General features: G+C 47.8%; 1 protein-coding gene across 4 annotated transcripts; it reads left to right on the top strand.

The window, feature by feature from the left end:
• Positions 1 to 70: 70 nt before the first annotated feature.
• On the top strand, positions 71 to 17198 carry LOC139378537 (vezatin-like). Of its 4 annotated transcripts, none has more exons than XM_071120809.1 (12): positions 71 to 192; positions 1895 to 2032; positions 6923 to 7012; positions 7131 to 7315; positions 7466 to 7750; positions 8255 to 8413; positions 8637 to 8784; positions 12642 to 12991; positions 13611 to 13804; positions 14230 to 14330; positions 14453 to 14660; positions 14766 to 17198. In XM_071120809.1, the coding sequence occupies exons 1-12, from the start codon at positions 157 to 159 to the stop codon at positions 15320 to 15322; spliced, it is 2451 nt and encodes an 816-aa protein (XP_070976910.1). In that variant the 5' UTR covers positions 71 to 156; the 3' UTR covers positions 15323 to 17198. The 4 variants fall into 4 exon arrangements, with proteins under 4 accessions (XP_070976910.1, XP_070976912.1, XP_070976908.1 ...); XM_071120811.1 differs by having other exon boundaries at positions 8267 to 8413; XM_071120807.1 differs by lacking the exon at positions 71 to 192 and adding an exon at positions 416 to 621.
• Positions 17199 to 18257: the final 1059 nt, after the last annotated feature.

An 18257-nucleotide genomic window follows, 5' to 3' on the forward strand; every position in this document is an offset into this window, starting at 1 on the left:
TGGGCGATTTGGATTGTGGGAAATGTTGTTTTGACGAGGTGTTTGTTTTGTGCAGCAAACAGGGGTTAGCAACTGCTTCAAATGTTCACTTCTTGTCGTTTATAAACGACTACAATCCCAGAATGCGTAACGGTTGTATATCGATGGCGGAGAGCAATGACTGAGGAGTTTGATGAAGATGTGGTATTTGAGGTTTGTGTTTTTATTCGGGCGCATATGTTCCGTTAACGTGTGTCAAGCCCGAGTTTGTATAGGTTTTCTGATTCATTCTGCGTGATGAAATTGGCGTGGTTGACCAGACTGTCAGAGTAGCTTGCTCGCTAACGTTAGCTAGCTTATTAGCATGGCCATGAGAAACGTTTACCCATTGGCGTTTACACACCCGTTATGCGTAGCTGACACATAAATCCGAGCTAAATTGGCCGTGTAGCCTAGCCAATCCTGCCGGACTGCTAAGTAGCTTTTCTTATCATGGGACAGTGTGCTGTTTCATCATCATAGCTGGCGTGGAGAGTGTGTGGTGCTTTATGCGACGTAGTAAGGGAATAACGTTAGTTGTTCGAAACGTCTGACAGCCTGATGTGTCAACATGTGCGCCACCGATACCGTCCGATCATGCAAGTGAGTAACTTTAGCCCATCATGTCATGCTTGGATCGGGGTGTGTAATCATGATAACGTATTATAGGTGGATCTATCAAGGTAGGCAAATGGCTTGCTATCCAGATGTAGAAGCACGGAGATGTTTCGTTTTCTCTGATCCTACGGATGAGGAGTGTCCGCAGCTGGTTGGAAATTGGGTCAGGTGTCGCCTTGGTAAAATTGGAGCATACAATTGGTTATTATTTCTTAATTGTGGGCAAATTGTTGTTATGCCAGTGCCAAGTGCCAGTACGTTGTTCTAGGGGCAAACAGAGGAGAGGTAGAGATCAAAAGGCCCACTTTGCTGCTGCACATCTCTCTATTGTAGGGAGATTGAGGTGGGAGTCTGACCTGGGATGCTGTGATGCAGGACAGTGATTTGCTCATCCCTGCTGGAAACACTCACACACACACACACACTTCCAGTCAGTCCCACTTTAAGCTGAGCTTTAACACTTGATCATGATGAACGCTCTTTTATGCAAGGATTTTAGATTATTGTGTTTAATTCCATTGTTGGATTGAAATAATGGACTTTGGAGCAGATTAGGTGTTATAAAACGGGTATTGAAAGAGGCAAGATGCTTAGGGCCAGGGGGAGGTTTAGGGATGGGTAGTTCACATACATAGGGTGTTCTCTTCTAGGCTTTTAACATTAGCATATCTTTGTTCAGCATAAGTTTAGCCCTTAGCTAACTCGTCCCATGTTTCCCAAAACCATAGCTAATCAATAAAAAACAAGCAGCTGCACACAGTAATACAATTAGTTGCCCATGGCGACCACGACTTGAGCAGAGAGAATAGATGATTTCCTTTTCTAGTTTGTCATCTGAGTGGCTGTTGTGCCCGCAGCATCAAGGTCTCTGTGTTTATGTATGGAAGTCAAGTGTGAAAGAGCGTGACTGAAATCTGCATGGATTGGCAAGGCGAATGGGAGAGAGGGTGGAGAATGAGCGTGTGAGTCCAGACGGTAATTGGAACGTAACGCTACAGCAGACCAGGGATGGTCTTCCTGCCACTTGCAGTGCCGGCTGGGTTGTGACACTTCTAAGAACAGCTGCCTGTATCTTGGGACATCTGTAACAGAGAATTGGGAAGAGCAGGAACAAAATCTGACATTTGTCTAAATCTCTCTCTCCTCTCCCATCCTCCTTCTACCCTTTCACACTCTTTTTTTTCTCTTCCCCCTCTCTCTCTCTCTTTCTCTCTTTATCATGCTCTCTCTACACACTCTCCCCTCTCTCTCTTTCCAGAACTCTCCGCTCTTCCACTACCTGCAGGATCTAGGACACACAGACTTTGAGGCGTGTCCCACAGTGTCTCAGGAGGACGAGTGTGGAGGAGGAGAGGGGGGGACGACCTCCCTCCAGGACAGCCTGTCCAAACCCACAGTGAGTGACCCCCTCCACACACACACACAAACACACCCATCACTGCTACCATAAGGAACCCCCACTATGATCGCAGAGCCTTGGGGTGTTGTATGTGTGCTTGACCAACTCCCTGTACATTCATGCAGGCAGACAGAAAGTAATTACATCTGCTATTGATTCCAAACAATGAAACATATCACACACACTCACTCATTCACGCTCATACACGGCTGGCAGACAGACAAGACAGGGATCATGGAGGAAAGAGAGCAACAGATTCAGAGCAAGGTATTTGTCTGTTCTACACACACACTACTGTCCCCTATTCCAGGGTTAGGCTCTGTCTATTTGGTCAAATTTCTCTATTAGTGCTAAGGGGAATTCCTAGTCCTGTTTAGGAAACTCTGTAAAAGGAAAAGAGTCTTTCTGTCCTCTCTCGTGCTCCCTCTCTCTCACGCTCCCTCTCGCGCTCTCTGATTCACTGGGGCTGAATTAGATTACTGATATCTGGAGTGCATTAAAGTCTTCTACGGTCATGCTGTTGCGTGTTAGTGTGTACATGTATTTGTCCGACCTTGTTTTTACTTGTGCGAACATGTGTATGCCTCTGTGGTGTGAGTGGCTTGTGTGATATGTACTGTAATATACATATGCACAATCATAGCGCTTTGCTAATGATACCCAGCTACTGTACAGTATGCAGTCATTTAAATATCTTTAGAGCCCTCAAGCAATGTTTGAAACAATCTTGAACACACCCCTATTTCTATGTAGGGGGACAGGGTTCTGGCCAGCGCGTGGTCACATGACTCTGAGTGCATTCCTTTTCCTGTTTCTCTAATTTTTTCCCGTGTGGGACAGGAAATGATGTCACATTAGCCTCCTCCGGGAACTTTCCGTCCGTCCGTGTCATGCTTCCTCTCTGAGAGCCTGTTATTCGGAGGAGCGTATGGGAATTATTCTCATAGAGGACTCATCATGGATATAACCCGTTTAAACACCCGTTGCCATTGTTATTGGTCATTGCTATCATCCACCATTTTCAATTAGTCAAGTAGTCAACTGGATGGGGATTCCTATGGGTTAATGGCAAAGATATGGTTATTCCTTGTCCAACATCCTGTAGCCCAGATAGAGATGCAGTGTGTGCGTGTGCGCGGGTTAACATGGACGATTGCCTGGTGTATATTTCATTTCCAGACAGTACAAGGTTCTTTATGCCACAATTTCCTGCTGACTCTACCAATGGGTATATATATATATCCTTTTTGCATGTGTCATGTCAGATAAGTCACGATGAGACCGCTAACTGAAGAGAGAGGAGGCAGGACGAGACAGCTAACTGAAGAGAGCCAAGGCAGGACGAGACAGCTAACTGAAGAGAGCCAAGGCAGGACGAGACAGCTAACTGAAGAGAGCCAAGGCAGGATGAGACAGCTAACTGAAGAGAGCCAAGGCAGGACGAGACAGCTAACTGAAGAGAGCCAAGGCAGGACGAGACAGCTAACTGAAGAGAGCCAAGGCAGGACGAGACAGCTAACTAAAGAGAGCCAAGGCAGGACAAGACAGCTAACTGAAGAGAGCCAAGGCAGGACGAGACAGCTAACTGAAGAGAGCCAAGGCAGGACGAGACAGCTAGCTGAAGAGAGAGAAGGCAGGACGAGACAGCTAACTGAAAAGAGAGAAGGCAGGACGAGACAGCTAACTGAAGAGAGAGAAGGCAGGACGAGACAGCTAACTGAAGAGAGCCAAGGCAGGACGAGACAGCTAACTGAAGAGAGAGAAGGCAGGACGAGACAGCTAACTGAAGAGAGAGAAGGCAGGACGAGACAGCTAACTGAAGAGAGCCAAGGCAGGACGAGACAGCTAACTGAAGAGAGAGAAGGCAGGACGAGACAGCTAACTGAAGAGAGAGAAGGCAGGACGAGACAGCTAACTGAAGAGAGAGAAGGCAGGACGAGACAGCTAACTGAAGAGAGAGAAGGCAGGACGAGACAGCTAACTGAAGAGAGCCAAGGCAGGACGAGACAGCTAACTGAAGAGAGCCAAGGCAGGACGAGACAGCTAACTGAAGAGAGAGAAGGCAGGACGAGACAGCTAACTGAAGAGAGCCAAGGCAGGACGAGACAGCTAACTGAAGAGAGAGGAGGCAGGACGAGACAGCTAACTGAAGAGAGAGAAGGCAGGACGAGACAGCTAACTGAAGAGAGCCAAGGCAGGACGAGACAGCTAACTGAAGAGAGAGAAGGCAGGACAAGACAGCTAACTGAAGAGAGAGAAGGCAGGACGAGACAGCTAACTGAAGAGAGAGAAGGCAGGACGAGACAGCTAACTGAAGAGAGCCAAGGCAGGACGAGACAGCTAACTGAAGAGAGAGAAGGCAGGACAAGACAGCTAACTGAAGAGAGAGAAGGCAGGACGAGACAGCTAACTGAAGAGAGAGAAGGCAGGACGAGACAGCTAACTGAAGAGAGAGAAGGCAGGACGAGACAGCTAACTGAAGAGAGCCAAGGCAGGACGAGACAGCTAACTGAAGAGAGAGAAGGCAGGACAAGACAGCTAACTGAAGAGAGAGAAGGCAGGACGAGACAGCTAACTGAAGAGAGAGAAGGCAGGACGAGACAGCTAACTGAAGAGAGCCAAGGCAGGACGAGACAGCTAACTGAAGAGAGAGAAGGCAGGACAAGACAGCTAACTGAAGAGAGAGAAGGCAGGACGAGACAGCTAACTGAAGAGAGAGAAGGCAGGACGAGACAGCTAACTGAAGAGAGAGAAGGCAGGACGAGACAGCTAACTGAAGAGAGAGAAGGCAGGACGAGACAGCTAACTGAAGAGAGAGAAGGCAGGACGAGACAGCTAACTGAAGAGAGCCAAGGCAGGACGAGACAGCTAACTGAAGAGAGCCAAGGCAGGACGAGACAGCTAACTGAAGAGAGAGAAGGCAGGACAAGACAGCTAACTGAAGAGAGAGAAGGCAGGACGAGACAGCTAACTGAAGAGAGAGAAGGCAGGACGAGACAGCTAACTGAAGAGAGCCAAGGCAGGACGAGACAGCTAACTGAAGAGAGAGAAGGCAGGACAAGACAGCTAACTGAAGAGAGAGAAGGCAGGACGAGACAGCTAACTGAAGAGAGAGAAGGCAGGACGAGACAGCTAACTGAAGAGAGCCAAGGCAGGACGAGACAGCTAACTGAAGAGAGAGGAGGCAGGACGAGACGGCTAACTGAAGAGAGCCAAGGCAGGACGAGGTCAGTTGAAGTTTATTTGCAATAAAAACTTCACCGCCAACCTGCCTAGTCTCCTCCTTCAAATCCTGGAGTCATAAGAGAGTGAGATGGAGAGAAGATCAAGCGTTGAGGTTTTATGGCAATATGGATATAAGATTTAGAACACATACATAAATGTCACAGTCTCTCTCTCTCTCACACACGTCTTTGCAGAGTATTTTTTCCATCCTCTCACACGGCAGACGGGGAGCACAAAGACTCTGGAATGTTCCCCTGGGTGACGCCAGTGGAATACTAAAGAGCAGGACCAGGAAATGAACTGTACTTACTAGTGATGTGTTGGTTGTTTGTGTCACTGTGTTTGCATTCCGCTGTCTGTGTTTTTCTGTGTGGCCCTTCTCTGTCTCCTGCCTTAATGTTTGGATGGGGAATATAAGATTGAGATGAGTGAGTAGTAGAGACTGAAAACGCCTACATGGGCCTCCCCTTTCACGACTAACACACAACACACTACCCTCTCTCTGGGGGGTGGTTTAGATACCATGTTCTGTTCCTGTTGTGGTTGGTTGTTTAGTGTGGCGTGAACACCCAGTCCTGCAGCTCAGACTCAGACCCATAATCAATAGCCCTGCAGCCTGCTGGCCAATAACACACTGCGTCCCAATCTCCCAATAACAGTCATTCAGGGTAGAAAACACACCCAAGCAAGTCTGGATCAATAGTAAGGGTGAAGTTGCTCGTAGATGCTGATCTTGGTTCAGTTTAGCATTTTCCACACTAATGGTTAATGTTAGGATTGGGAGAGGGTGAGCTGATCCTAGACCTTTACCGAGTGGAAACTTCTTCATGAACAACTGTAGCCTGGCTGGAACACTGAATCCCTACAGGCCTGGGTCAAAAATAGCGCACTATATATAGGGAATATGCTGCCATTTGGGACTGAAATATGCCTCCTTAGTGGTGATGTTGTCTGATACTGATAGTACCAATGACTATGGGATAGTACTGCTACTTTCCCCAAGGATAGAAAATACTGTGAGGAAAATAAGCTATTCTCATTGTGTGACTCGCTGTAGGCATTTTAATTCACTCACTCTTCACACTATTATGGCTAAATGAAGGGGATCAGGATTTCTAATATAGACATTTTGGAGAATTTAGTTAATAGCAGCATATCAAATTGTACAATTTAGTTGGAATGCTCATAATTACTCTGTTTGTTAGTGATTTGAATATCGTTCTGTTTACTTTGTTTGTTTACAGTGAATCTCCTATTGGAGCCTGGCAGACTATCAACTAGGGGGGAATGGAGGGTGTTTGTGTGTGTTGGGGGTGGGGGGGGGTTCTCCCACACACACACACACACACACACACACACACAATCAGTCACTCTTTGTTGGCGTCTCAAAGAGCCTGTTTCCTGGGATATGCCCTGGAATTAAGAAAATGTTTATTAGGAATGTGTGTGTGTGTGTGTGTGTGTGTTATGAGCGTTATTTGTGGTTGATGGCCAGAGCTCATTCCCCAGTTTGCTCTCACAGATGTAGTAGGCTGTGTCGTCTGCTGTTCGTATGAAGGATATGTGACTTATTCATTTGCAGAATTATGCCTGGTTGATTACTCTGTTCCCCTTATTAGCTCCTGTCTCTTCCCCACCTGACCCATCCTCTGTTATTGGCAGGGAGGACGTCTATGGAGATTGGCTGATGCCTTGTGGAGGCGGAGCCCGTTCCACCAGGCTGCCTCTGCCCATAGGCTGGAGCAGCAGCTGGTAAGGGTCACCATGTGACTAACCATAGAACTTTAAGTGACTTCATCCCAAAGACACATGTTCTTATATTCGTTCTCTCTGTCCAATCCCTCTTTCTTTCTCTTTCCCCTCCCTATAGGACTGTGTGTTTGGCCAGTACGCGGTGCAGTGTATCCTGGACCAGGATGTGTTGCTCCAGGAGGATGTGGAGCTCATCGAGCTGTTAGACCCCAGCCTGCTCACCCTGGGCGCCTCGCCCTCCGGCTCACCCAGACGAGACATCTCCCTGCCCTGCCCGCGTCTCCTCGCCTCTCCCTCGCAGTGGTACGCCCCAAACACAGATCCTAACATAGTCACAAACACACATAAATATCTACATGTTCACACAGCAGACACTAACATTCCATCTCTTTCTGTCTTGGTTTTCTTTCTCTCTTTCTTTCTCTCTTTTTCTCTCTTTCTCTTCTCTCTCAGGGATGTAACAGTGCTGGTGGGCCTGGCTGCAGTGTTACTAGGCCTGTCCTCTCTCTCTGCCGGGGCCTGGTCTCTGGCTGTGATCCCGTGGTGTGCTGCGGTCATGGGCTGGGTGGGGTTGCGAGGGGCGGGGCTGTGGAGACAGGGGAGGATGCAGAGAGCAGCACATGCCCAGGCCTCCGAGCTGCAGACCATGGTGCTGAACAGTAAGGCTCTGACCAGCCTGGCCCGCAAGTCCCTGAGACTACTACAGGAGACAGAGGTCATCTCTCGAGGGTTCACCCTGTAAGTGGACCATTTGATCTACTATCTATCTACTTCATCCATAGTGGTAGTGTGCATCCTCATCTTCCTACTCGTGTTGTAAGTGTGCATGCTAACCCTGCTGTGAGTTACGTACTCTGTCCTTAACGTTACTGTCCACTTTCACACACTAGCACTTTTATCTACCCAACTATAAGGTTAGCATTTAGGCTAGTACCTATTATTATCTTAGTTTATCATTACCTGAAGGGCCCACTTTTTACCTTTCCCTGCCTGTTCCACAGCCCGTTCCTCCCCACCCTACTCTGTTTCACTGTTCAGTCTCTGTAGTATTGTCGGTAGGACAGCATTGTCACTGTATTCGTCTTTGTTTGTTTTGTGATAGCATTTTGTCATAACCGTGTCGTATGTTGTTAGCCTGTCCTGTTGTCTCAGTTATTAGCATGTTTTTAGCATGTCGTGTTACGTGTGCTTACCTGCCTCTCTGGGACGTCTGCACAGTTGTATCACATTTCACTTGTCAAGTCTGCTCGACAGGGTGAGTGCGGCCAGCTCCTTTAGTAGGGCGGGGCTGGGGGCAGGGCCACGGGGGCAGCAGTTGATTGGCCTGCGGAAGGCGGTGTATCGTGCGCTCCGCTCGGCCTTCAGAGCCTCCCGCCGAGCCACGTGCCACATGCTCAAAGCATATCCTTCACACACACACTCAGAGACAGGGGGTATTGCCAGACTCAACTTATGCAGGAATTAAACAATGCAAGCACTAAATATTGATTTCTGTCTGTAACCCCTTTGATGTTACACTTGAGTGAATGTGTGTTAGAGGATATATTCTGTTTGACCAATTTGGCAGGTCATTTAATATATGAGTGTAAATCTGTGAGCTGATGGCTCCTTAACTCGTACCCACGTACCCCCTGAACTCTGAGATCGACAATGTGACCAACTACGTGTCTGCGGTGCCTCTGAAGGAGCTGGGGATGGGCCTGGGGACAGAGCACCTGACTGACGAGGAGGCACAGGAGCTCACCGATGACTACAGCCTCCCTGCCCTCAAGGTAAGACAGACGGACGGACGTAAAGAAGATGAGATTGGGTTAGATTTGGGATAGAGAACTTGCTTTTATATAGATAGCGAGTCCGACAAGAAGGATATCCTGCTTTCACTGGAACAGGCCCAGATCCACACCTTTTGCGTGAAGAAAAGGGGACGCAGATCGGGGATCCTTCTGAGAAGCCGGAGGCGAGTGAGTAAACTCCCAATGCCTTCCATTCTCATTGCTAACGTGCAATCGTTAAAAAATAAAATTGATGACCTATTATTAAGATTATCCTACCGGGACATTAAAAACTGTAACATCCTATGTTTCACGGAGACAAGGCTGAATGAAGAAACAGACCATATAGAGCTGGCGTGATTGTCCATGCACCGGCAGAAAAGAGACGCTACCCCTGGTAAGACGAAGGGTGGGGTGTGTGTCTTTTTGTCAATAACAGCTGGTGTGCGATGTCTTATATTAAAGAAGTCAAGGTATTGCTCACCTGAGGTAGAGTACCTTATGATCAGTTGTCGACCACACTATCTACCAAGAGAGTTCTCATCTGTATTATTCGTAGCCGTCTATTTACCACCACAAAGCGAAGCTGGCACTAGGACCGCACTCAACCAACTCTATAAGGCCATAAGCAAAGAAGAAAATGCTCACCCAGAAGCGGCACTCCTAGTGGCTGGGGACTTTAATGCAGGCGAACTTAAATCAGTTTTACCAAATTTTTACCAGCATGTCACATGTGCAACCAGGGGGGGAAAAAAATCCTAGCCCACCTTTACTCTACACACAGAGATGCATACAAAGCTCTCCCTGCACTCCATTTGGCAAATCAGACCACAATTCTCTCCTCCTGATTCCTGCTTACAAGCAAAAACTAAAGCAGGAAGTACCAGTGACTCGCTTAATACGGAACTGGTCAGATGACGCGGATGCTACACTACAGGCAGTGTTGCCAACTAAGCGACTCTGTCGCTATATTTTGCGAGTATTCAGACCCCTCTAGCGACACATTTTCAAAAAATCGACTAGCGACAAATTTGGCAACTTTTTTTGGTGTTATTGGAGACTTTTGGAGACTGACGTGAAAGCACGTATCATTCTTACTCTTCTCAATGAGCAGCGGGTGCTGCTGTGGGCCTCACCCCCTTGCCAAAGCACTCACAGACAGCCCATTCCTCGCTTAGCAGGCCCTCCCAGCTGCAGTCAGAGCAGGAGATGTTCACCCCTCCGCGTCCAGACTGCAAATGAATCACGCATGCGGGAAGCCGCCGCTGGCTGATCCCGCCCTGGCTTACATTCAGGGCGGGATGCAAATGTAAAATGTTTTTTGTCTAAAATAAATCACTGCATTTGACTCACACAGCGTCAGTCACTTACTCACCTTGTCCACTGTGTGTGTGCTTGTGTGACATAAGCTAAACATCTAGCTGGCTAGCTCATCATGTCTCAGTCTAAACTGTACACTCAAAAATACATAAAGGAGTGGGAATCGAACCCTGAATTTAAAGGCTGGTTGAAGCTGTTTATTTCTCTCTACTTTGCACATTTTTCCACTGCAAATCCACCATTCCAGAGTTTTTTACTTGCTATATTGTATTTACTTCACCACCATGGCCTTTTTTTGCCTTTACCTCCCTTATCTCAGCTCATTTGCTCACATTGTATATAGACTTATTTTTCTACTGTATTATTGACTGTGTTTGTTTTACTCCATGTGTAACTCTGTGTTGTTGTATGTGTCAAACTGATTTGCTTTATCTTGGCCAGGTCGCAATTGTAAATGAGAACTTGTTCTCAACTTGCCTACCTGGTTAAATAATGGTGAAATAATAAAATAGAATATTGTAGATGATACATGGGCACACTGCCTGTATAGTAAGGCTTATTTCTACGCCAAACTTAGTGATGTAAAAAAAACACATGACAACTCAAAAACATACTCAAAAGGCAAAGCCTTATAACAGTTCCACCCAGAACAAGCTGCCATTTATGCTTTAAAAAATTCACTCTGCAAAAAAGGCTGAGGCCACCATGGCATTAGCTATCGCTGAACACTGTTCCATGCTGGCATGTGATCATATTGGAGAAGCATGTAGAGCTGCTTTCTCAATCTCCACTGCTCCTACCCACATCAAAATGCACAGGACAAAGTGCACAGAAATGATTAATGGTGTTCTAGCACCATACTTTCTGAAAAAGTTGGTCGCAGATGTGGGTGACCAGCGTTTCAGCCTCCTCCTCGATGAGTCCACGGATGTAAGAGTTTCTATGTAGCTGGGGGTTGTGGTAAGGTACTTAAGTGACACCAAGCAGACAATTGTATCAACATTTCTGGGGCCCGTGCTGTTGTGGCTTTCCTCGAAGTGTTGTCTTAAAAAAGAGAAACTCCTGGGGATAGGGACTGACAATGCCTCTGTTATGACGGGGATTAACAATGGGGTCCATAAAGTGCTGAAGGAAGAGTTTGGCCTCAAATATCTGGTTCTTATTCGCTGTGTGTGCCACTCTCTGCAGCTTGCTCATTTGTAGTTCTAAACATATTTAGGGTGTTTTTTTACTCACTTTTTTGTCTCTCCCATGGCGTTATTCCTCTCCTACAGCGTCCATCACAATTACATGGCTAATTATGCAAATTAGGTGATGATGTCATTTAGCTACTTTTAGGACAGCCAATAGCTACTTTCCTTACTGAGGAGTTGGCAACACTGACTACAGGACTGTTTTGCTAGCACAGACAATGGCATTAAGGACTACACCACCTCAGTCATTGGCTGCATCAATAAGTGCATCGACGACGTCGTCCCCACGGTGACTGTACGTACATATCCCAACCAGAAGCCATGGATTACAGGCAACATCCGCATCAAGCTAAAGGCTAGAGCTGCCAATTTCAAGGAGCGGGAGACTAATCTGGACACTTCTAAGAAATCCTGCTATGCCCTCAGACGAACCATCAAACAAGCAAACCGTCAATACAGGATTAAGATTGAATCCTACTACACTGGCTCTGACACCCGTCGGATGTGGCAGGGCTTGAAAACTATTACCAACTACAAAGGGAAACCCAGATGCAAGCTGCCCAGTGACGCGAGCTTAATGCATTTTTATGCTCGCTTCGAGGCAAGCAACACTGAAGCATGCACGAGAGCACCAGCTGTTCTGGATAACTGTGTGATAACGCTCTCTGTAGCCGATGTGAACAAAACCTTTTAAACAGGTCAACATTCACAAAGCCGCTGGGCCAGACGGATTACCCGGACGTGTACTCAAAGCATGCACGGACCAACTGTCAAGTGTCTTCACTGACATTTTCAACCTCTGACTGAGTCTGTAGTACCTACATGTTTCAAGCAGACCACCATAGTCCCTGTGCCCAAGGAAGCAAAGGTAACCTGCCTAAATTATTACCGCCCTGTGGCACTCACATCAGTAGCCATGAAGTGCTTTGAAAGGCTGGTCATGGCTCACTCACATCAACAGCATCCTCCCGGACACCCTAGACCCACTCCAATTCGCATACAGATCCACAGAGGTCGCTTCTTTGGGCACAGGGACTATGGTGGTACTGGTGCCCCCAGTATATAGCCTCGTTATTCTTATTGTGTTTTTATTATTACTTTTTATTTTAGTCTACTTGGTCAATATTTTCTTCTTCTTGAACTGCACTGTTGGTTAGGGGCTTGTAAGTTAGCATTTCACGGTAAAGTCTACACTTGTTGTATTCGGCGCATGTGGCAAATAAAGTTTGAGAAAGATAGAAGGAAGAGATCATTTAGACGCAGGTCGATAGGTGAAATGAGGGTCATTGTCAGAGTGAGGGTGTTAGCTACTCTGTTTGTCCCTGTGGGCTTGCCGTCCTCCAGGTGCTGTTCCAGTTGTGGGTGGGGCAGAGTTCAGAATGTTTCCGCCGATTGGCCCTGCTGCTGTCACCACGACGACTGGAGGAGCCCAGGGAAGACTGGGTTAAAGGTGAAACCCCTCCTCCGCCCATACACCGCTCTGTTGCCACGGTGACACGGCCTCTCCACGGTGCCCTGGCCGGTTGCCTGGGCGACATGCAGCGTAGCTACGAGTTCCACCGGTACTTTGAGACGCAGCGCCGGACGCAGGGCTCGGACAGGGTGGGGCGCGCTCAGCAGAAATGCAGAGAGCTCAACACACTGCACACGTCTGTACGCAGCCTGCAGCTGCATCTCAGGGCCCTGCTCAACGAGTGAGTCAAACCTAACCCCTTACTCAACCCTCGCCCTCCTAACCCTAACACCTGTTACTCCATACCCTCCTCACCCCTCAGTCTAAAGGCGTCAGTATGCTTCAGTTCGGCTGGCGTGAAACGAACGAGAGTGCTCGCGTACTCCCTTAAAGAACCTTCGCTTGAAAAACGGGGGGAAAAAATAGTCTTAATTAATGTAAGTTAACTCAATAAATGTGTCATTCATTTTGACGTTTTTGCAGAGGAGATCTTAGTTACACAATTTTACATCTAACTAAGATGTTTGGTGCAGTATTTCTCAATGAAAAAATGTCCATGAAAACAAGTTGTCTCTCATTGAATGACAACAGAAACTTCATTGAAGAATCCCTATTGTTGACCAATCTCTGACGAAGGGACGTAATACCGACTTCGGCTTGCCTTGAGAAAAGATGTTGTGTGCTGAAGTCCAAAACCAACTAAAGCATCACAAAATAACTTGTCCGAACTGTTTCGGCTGGAAAGCATGTGGACGCCTTTAGCCCCCTTTCCTTACCCCTCACCCCATCCTCTCCTCACTCCTCCTCCCCTAACCCCTCCTCCCCAAACCCTCATCTCACCTCCTCTTCCCCCCCACTAGGATGATTATCCTGGAGGATGACCTGGAGAAGCTGATGGTGACGAAAGAGGCGGTGGAGGTGACTGTGGAGGGCTACCAGGACCTCCAGGAGCGTCTCGGCCACCTGCAGCCCCACATGCAGGCCAGCGCCGGATGCTGGGAGGACACCGTGGGCCAAGTGGAGCGCATGCTGAGGAGAGCTAACACCTGCCCAGGTGAAGAACACACACTACCTTTATTAGGCTTAGGTAGTTAGCGCAGCTGACCAGTTGAGAGCTGACGGGCCCTGATATTGGGTCTGAATACTGCACCCCCCCCCCCCCCCCGGGTTTCCATGGTTACAGTGGAAGGGTTATTTTTAGTCAGTACTTCCTCCCCCCCCGCCCAGCCTAGAGACTATTCAGAGTCAGTGAGGAAGTGGCTCCTTCAAATATAGGATTAGAACCAGACCTCGCAGGGAAGGGAGGGAGGGAACAATGGCCTAGTTTCACCACAGACTGTTTCAGCACATTTTAGAGGTCTACTCTTTGGGAGCAGGGAGCAAGTTGTGTACACACACACTCCATTTGAGTGTGTGTGTGTGTGTGTACACATACCTGTATGTGTGTGTAATACGTTCTATCAATCCTTTCTCTTTCAGGAACTCCTGATGGTCCAGAGCAGTGTCTCCCTCCTGTGCCATGCACACCTGCCCCAACCTACACCCTCATCCTGGACAGGGACCCTGTGCCTGAGGAGCAGGTACTGAACCTCACCACTCACTGTGGATCTACACACACACACACACACACACACACACACTCAACTAGGTGCCATTAGTGTCTTTATGTGTAATGGGTCTTTCCTGCCCTCTGATTGGCCAGGAGCTGGAAGCGTACGTGTCAGACTCAGAGGATGAGAACGGGTGGGCGGGGTCGGTGGTTGACATGCTGTCTCCCGAGGAACGAGAGCGCCAGCGGCGGGAGAGGGAGGAGTCTCGGCGCGTCCTATCGGAGCTCAAAGCCGTGCTGGGCCAGCGGGCGTCCGAGGGCGAGAGGAGGAAGTGGAAACAGCTGCTCTTCAACGACCAAGGTCTCGCTCCGCTTACCTACAATGCACCGCTCAGCCTCTGCCGCTCCTTCAGTTCTCTCTCTCTTTCATGTGATTATTTAATGATGTGTTTCTTTTGTCTCCTAGCGGCGGTGATGCCTATCGTTTCCGCGGAAACTTCTATAGAATATCAGATGCCCTCCGACCCATTGGACGCTCTGACCCTTGTGGGCGTAGCCAATCCAGGTGTCGCCGAGGGAAACCACCTATCGGAAAGGCTGAACAACGAGGAGGAAGACTGGATCAGGGACGAGCGCCCCCTCACAGAGGCAGAGGAAAAAGCACTTACAGAGTTCTGCTGTGGTGAGGCGGAGGAAAAGGGGGAGGAGGGTGAAGGTTGGGCTTCTGTCCCAGCCGGGACGGGCAAGGCGCTCTACCAATGCGACGGGCTGCCTGACGAGGGGGCGGGACTGAATGGGCCTGACCAATTGCAGCCCCGGGTCCCCACCATCACGGTGATGGACAGGCTGACGGAACTACACGGCTCGGCGGCGCTCAGCTTTAATTCCGCCCTCGCCGCCCAGGTGGCAGCACGTTCATATACCTTCGCCAACATGGAGGAGCAGACGTTTGGAGACAGCGGAGAAGAGGATGAGGGAGAGAAGCGTTCGCTGCCTGATGGACAGACATGTGAGAAGGACTAGAGTCTAAACCCTCCTGCTTTACGGAGCTTTGAACAGAATAGTAATGGACAGACAGGCTCCGGTATTTATGTCTGACCCCACTTCTGGGTTATTTATTGCGGCTGTCCGTTTCCTTGGCTCCATGGGTCTCTGTCATGTCTTCATCGGTGTGTGTGCATGATTGGGTGAATGAGAAAGCATTGTGTGTATGCGCTGTCTGACTTGTGTTTGTGTGTTTTAAGAAGAGCACTACACCACTTTATGTTCCACTCCTCCACCCATGCGTCCCTACTTCACCCACAATCCCCCTGTGGCCGCTCTCCTGTGCTACTCAGGTACCAGAACCACAAGACAAACTCTGACCTCACCGTCACAAGGTCTTCAGTTTAACCCTAAGGATCCCCTGTAGCTATTGGAGGCAGAGAGACTTGTTTATAGCATCCATTATATTTTCTCTAACTATTGACCAGTACCTTTCCGTGGTATGTTCACGCTGCTCTAACAGTCTAGCATATTGATGTCTGAGTCAAAAAGCCTGATTTAGCTAAATGATTATTATAATTTTTACCACATCACTCCCTATATGACTCCTGTATTGACAGGCAGAGTCTGATGTGTGGTTGCTCTATTGAACGTGTGCACGGCAGCCCAGGGCAGAATGCTCAGGTACTGAATCACTGACTGAGGGCTGAATGTAATATATACACACACACACACACAGATGTTACTGCACACACACACACCATGCTGTAAAAGGAGAAGGAGAGGTACATTTCAAAGAGAGCAGGGCAAAGCTATTTTTATAATTACTGTTTTATTTCTGGTCTGCCTCTCTGAGTCTGCATTTCTACGCACTCCCCGCCTCACTAGGAATGGCCCTATAACTGCAAAGATGTGTTGGCTAAAACACCTGTCACTCAACCTACAGCAACCAATGAGCAGACGGAGACTTCAGAGAGAAGGGTGGACATAGTTGACCTTGTTAAATGGACTAGCCTACCAGATTTGGAAATATTTTAACATGTTATGTTTTTATTTGAGAGATGAATATGGTCAGGCAGTGGATTGCTGTGAAATGAAATTCATCCCCATCCACTAATGAACCAAACACATTCATAGTGCTTATTTCCCCAATGGTCTCGTCAAGTGCTCATCTGATGAGGGGATGATAACTGGGTGATTATTGAGGTAAAGTGTTGTACTACCTCGTGCCACCCCTACTGCACCTACTATGAAATCTGTTCCGCGGGTGTCTGTAACTACTACATGTATCTCTGATCTGAATGGTCTGCTGTGTCAGAACGTTTTGGTTCTGTCTTGTGTACATCTGTAAATGTTTCCATGGAGATTGTACCACTGCATCTGGAGCGGCAGGTAGCCTAGTAGTTAGAGCGTTGGGCCAGTAACTGAAAGGTTGCTGGATAGCATCCCCGAGCTGACAAGGTTCAAATCTGTCGTTCTGCCCCTGAACAAGGCAGTTAATCCACTGTTCCCCGGTAGGCCATCATTGTAAGTAAGAATTTGTTCTTAACTGACTTGCCTAGTTAAATAAAGGTTACATAAGAAAAAATATATATAAAAAATCTCTCTCCCCTGTCTCAGCATCTGTGTTTCCATAACGCTCACTAGAATGTGATTCAACTCCATTGATTTGGGACAGTTATTACAGAGTGTCCTGGAATGCTACTATCGTTGATTACAATTAATTAGAGTGATGATCGATGATGATGATGATCGAAGGACAGCATGTGCTTATTGACTGCACAGATGATTCCACGTGTGTGTGTCTGGGGGTGTCTGCCTTGTCTTGCCTTCCAGCCCTCTCCCATATGTCCCCTTCCTGAAGTGAGTTCTGTCCCTCCTGCATTTCATTTGTAAAATAAAATGCTATTCTGGAGCTGACTGTCTTTTGTCTCTCTCTTTTTAGATTGGTCTCTCTTTCTCTCAGCTGCCTGAGACTGACTCTAATCCCAGGGGAAGGGGGTTAGGAGGGGAGTGGTAGGGGGTGAGGGTCAGTGTAGTGTGAGGGTTACCTAATCTTTTGTGGAGTCTCACATTTGCCTGACCTAGAACAGCTGGTGATCCCTGTAAGACCCTGACCCCAGCCTGCAGTCACACACACACACACATCTCTCTCACACATTTAGCTGTTGTAAATAGTCCCAGGTTAACTTCCTATACAATTAGTGTGTCTGTGAAATTGAAACCTCAAGGATCTGTCTTGAGGTAGACCAAACAGCCCCTCTATAGCTTTATTATGTGTGTCCCTGTGGGAGTGTGTGCCCCAGTATCAGCCACCCTGTGAAACACAAACCCAATCAGTCCATGCTAGACATGCTACTAGAGAACAGAAAGAGAGAGGGCTGTCTGACATACCTAATGAGGTTTCCCCTGGTGTGGAAGTACATGAGGTATTATTGGGGGCAGAGCAAAAATGTCCATCTTCATACTGCAAAAGCCACATTTAGACTGAACAGAGCAGCAGTGTGTGTCTCCAACAACCCAGCTGTCCAATCATACACATGGTTAGCAGATGTTAATGCGAGTTAGCGAAATGTCCGACAATGCAGTAATAACCAACAAGTAATCTAACTAACAATTCCAAAACTACTGTCTTGTACACAGTGTGAGGGGATAAAGAATATGTACATAAGGATATATGAAAGAACCAGCATAGGCAGCAGGCAGGCAAGGCCTCTTGTCTTACATAAGGATTGAATTAGTACAGTATATACGTATGCCAGTAACATCCTTAAACAACCATTATTAAAGCAGGCATCATGGCAGCAGTCAATGTTATGCTGAACTGGCTTCCTCTCCTTTGATGCAATGTCGCCCAGAGACGGGTGGTTGATTCCAAATGGCCTTCCTGTGACATGGTGAAAGACCTCACTAAATGGTGGAGCAGCAGGCTACGATTGTGCATCTGGAAGTTTGTGAGTGCTGCTTCCTCAGG

This window comes from Oncorhynchus clarkii, chromosome 21, assembly GCF_045791955.1.
Source record: "Oncorhynchus clarkii lewisi isolate Uvic-CL-2024 chromosome 21, UVic_Ocla_1.0, whole genome shotgun sequence".
Taxonomy (NCBI): Eukaryota; Metazoa; Chordata; class Actinopteri; order Salmoniformes; family Salmonidae; genus Oncorhynchus; species Oncorhynchus clarkii.

Coding starts and splice junctions, on each gene's coding strand:
- LOC139378537 (XM_071120807.1), top strand. CDS start 580: ATGTGTCAACATGTGCGCCACCGATACCGTCCGATCATGCAA. Junction 7,751..8,254: donor ATCTCTCGAGGGTTCACCCT/GTAAGTGGACCA, acceptor TCACTTGTCAAG/TCTGCTCGACAGGGTGAGTG. Junction 8,414..8,636: donor ACGTGCCACATGCTCAAAGC/ATATCCTTCACA, acceptor ACTCGTACCCAC/GTACCCCCTGAACTCTGAGA.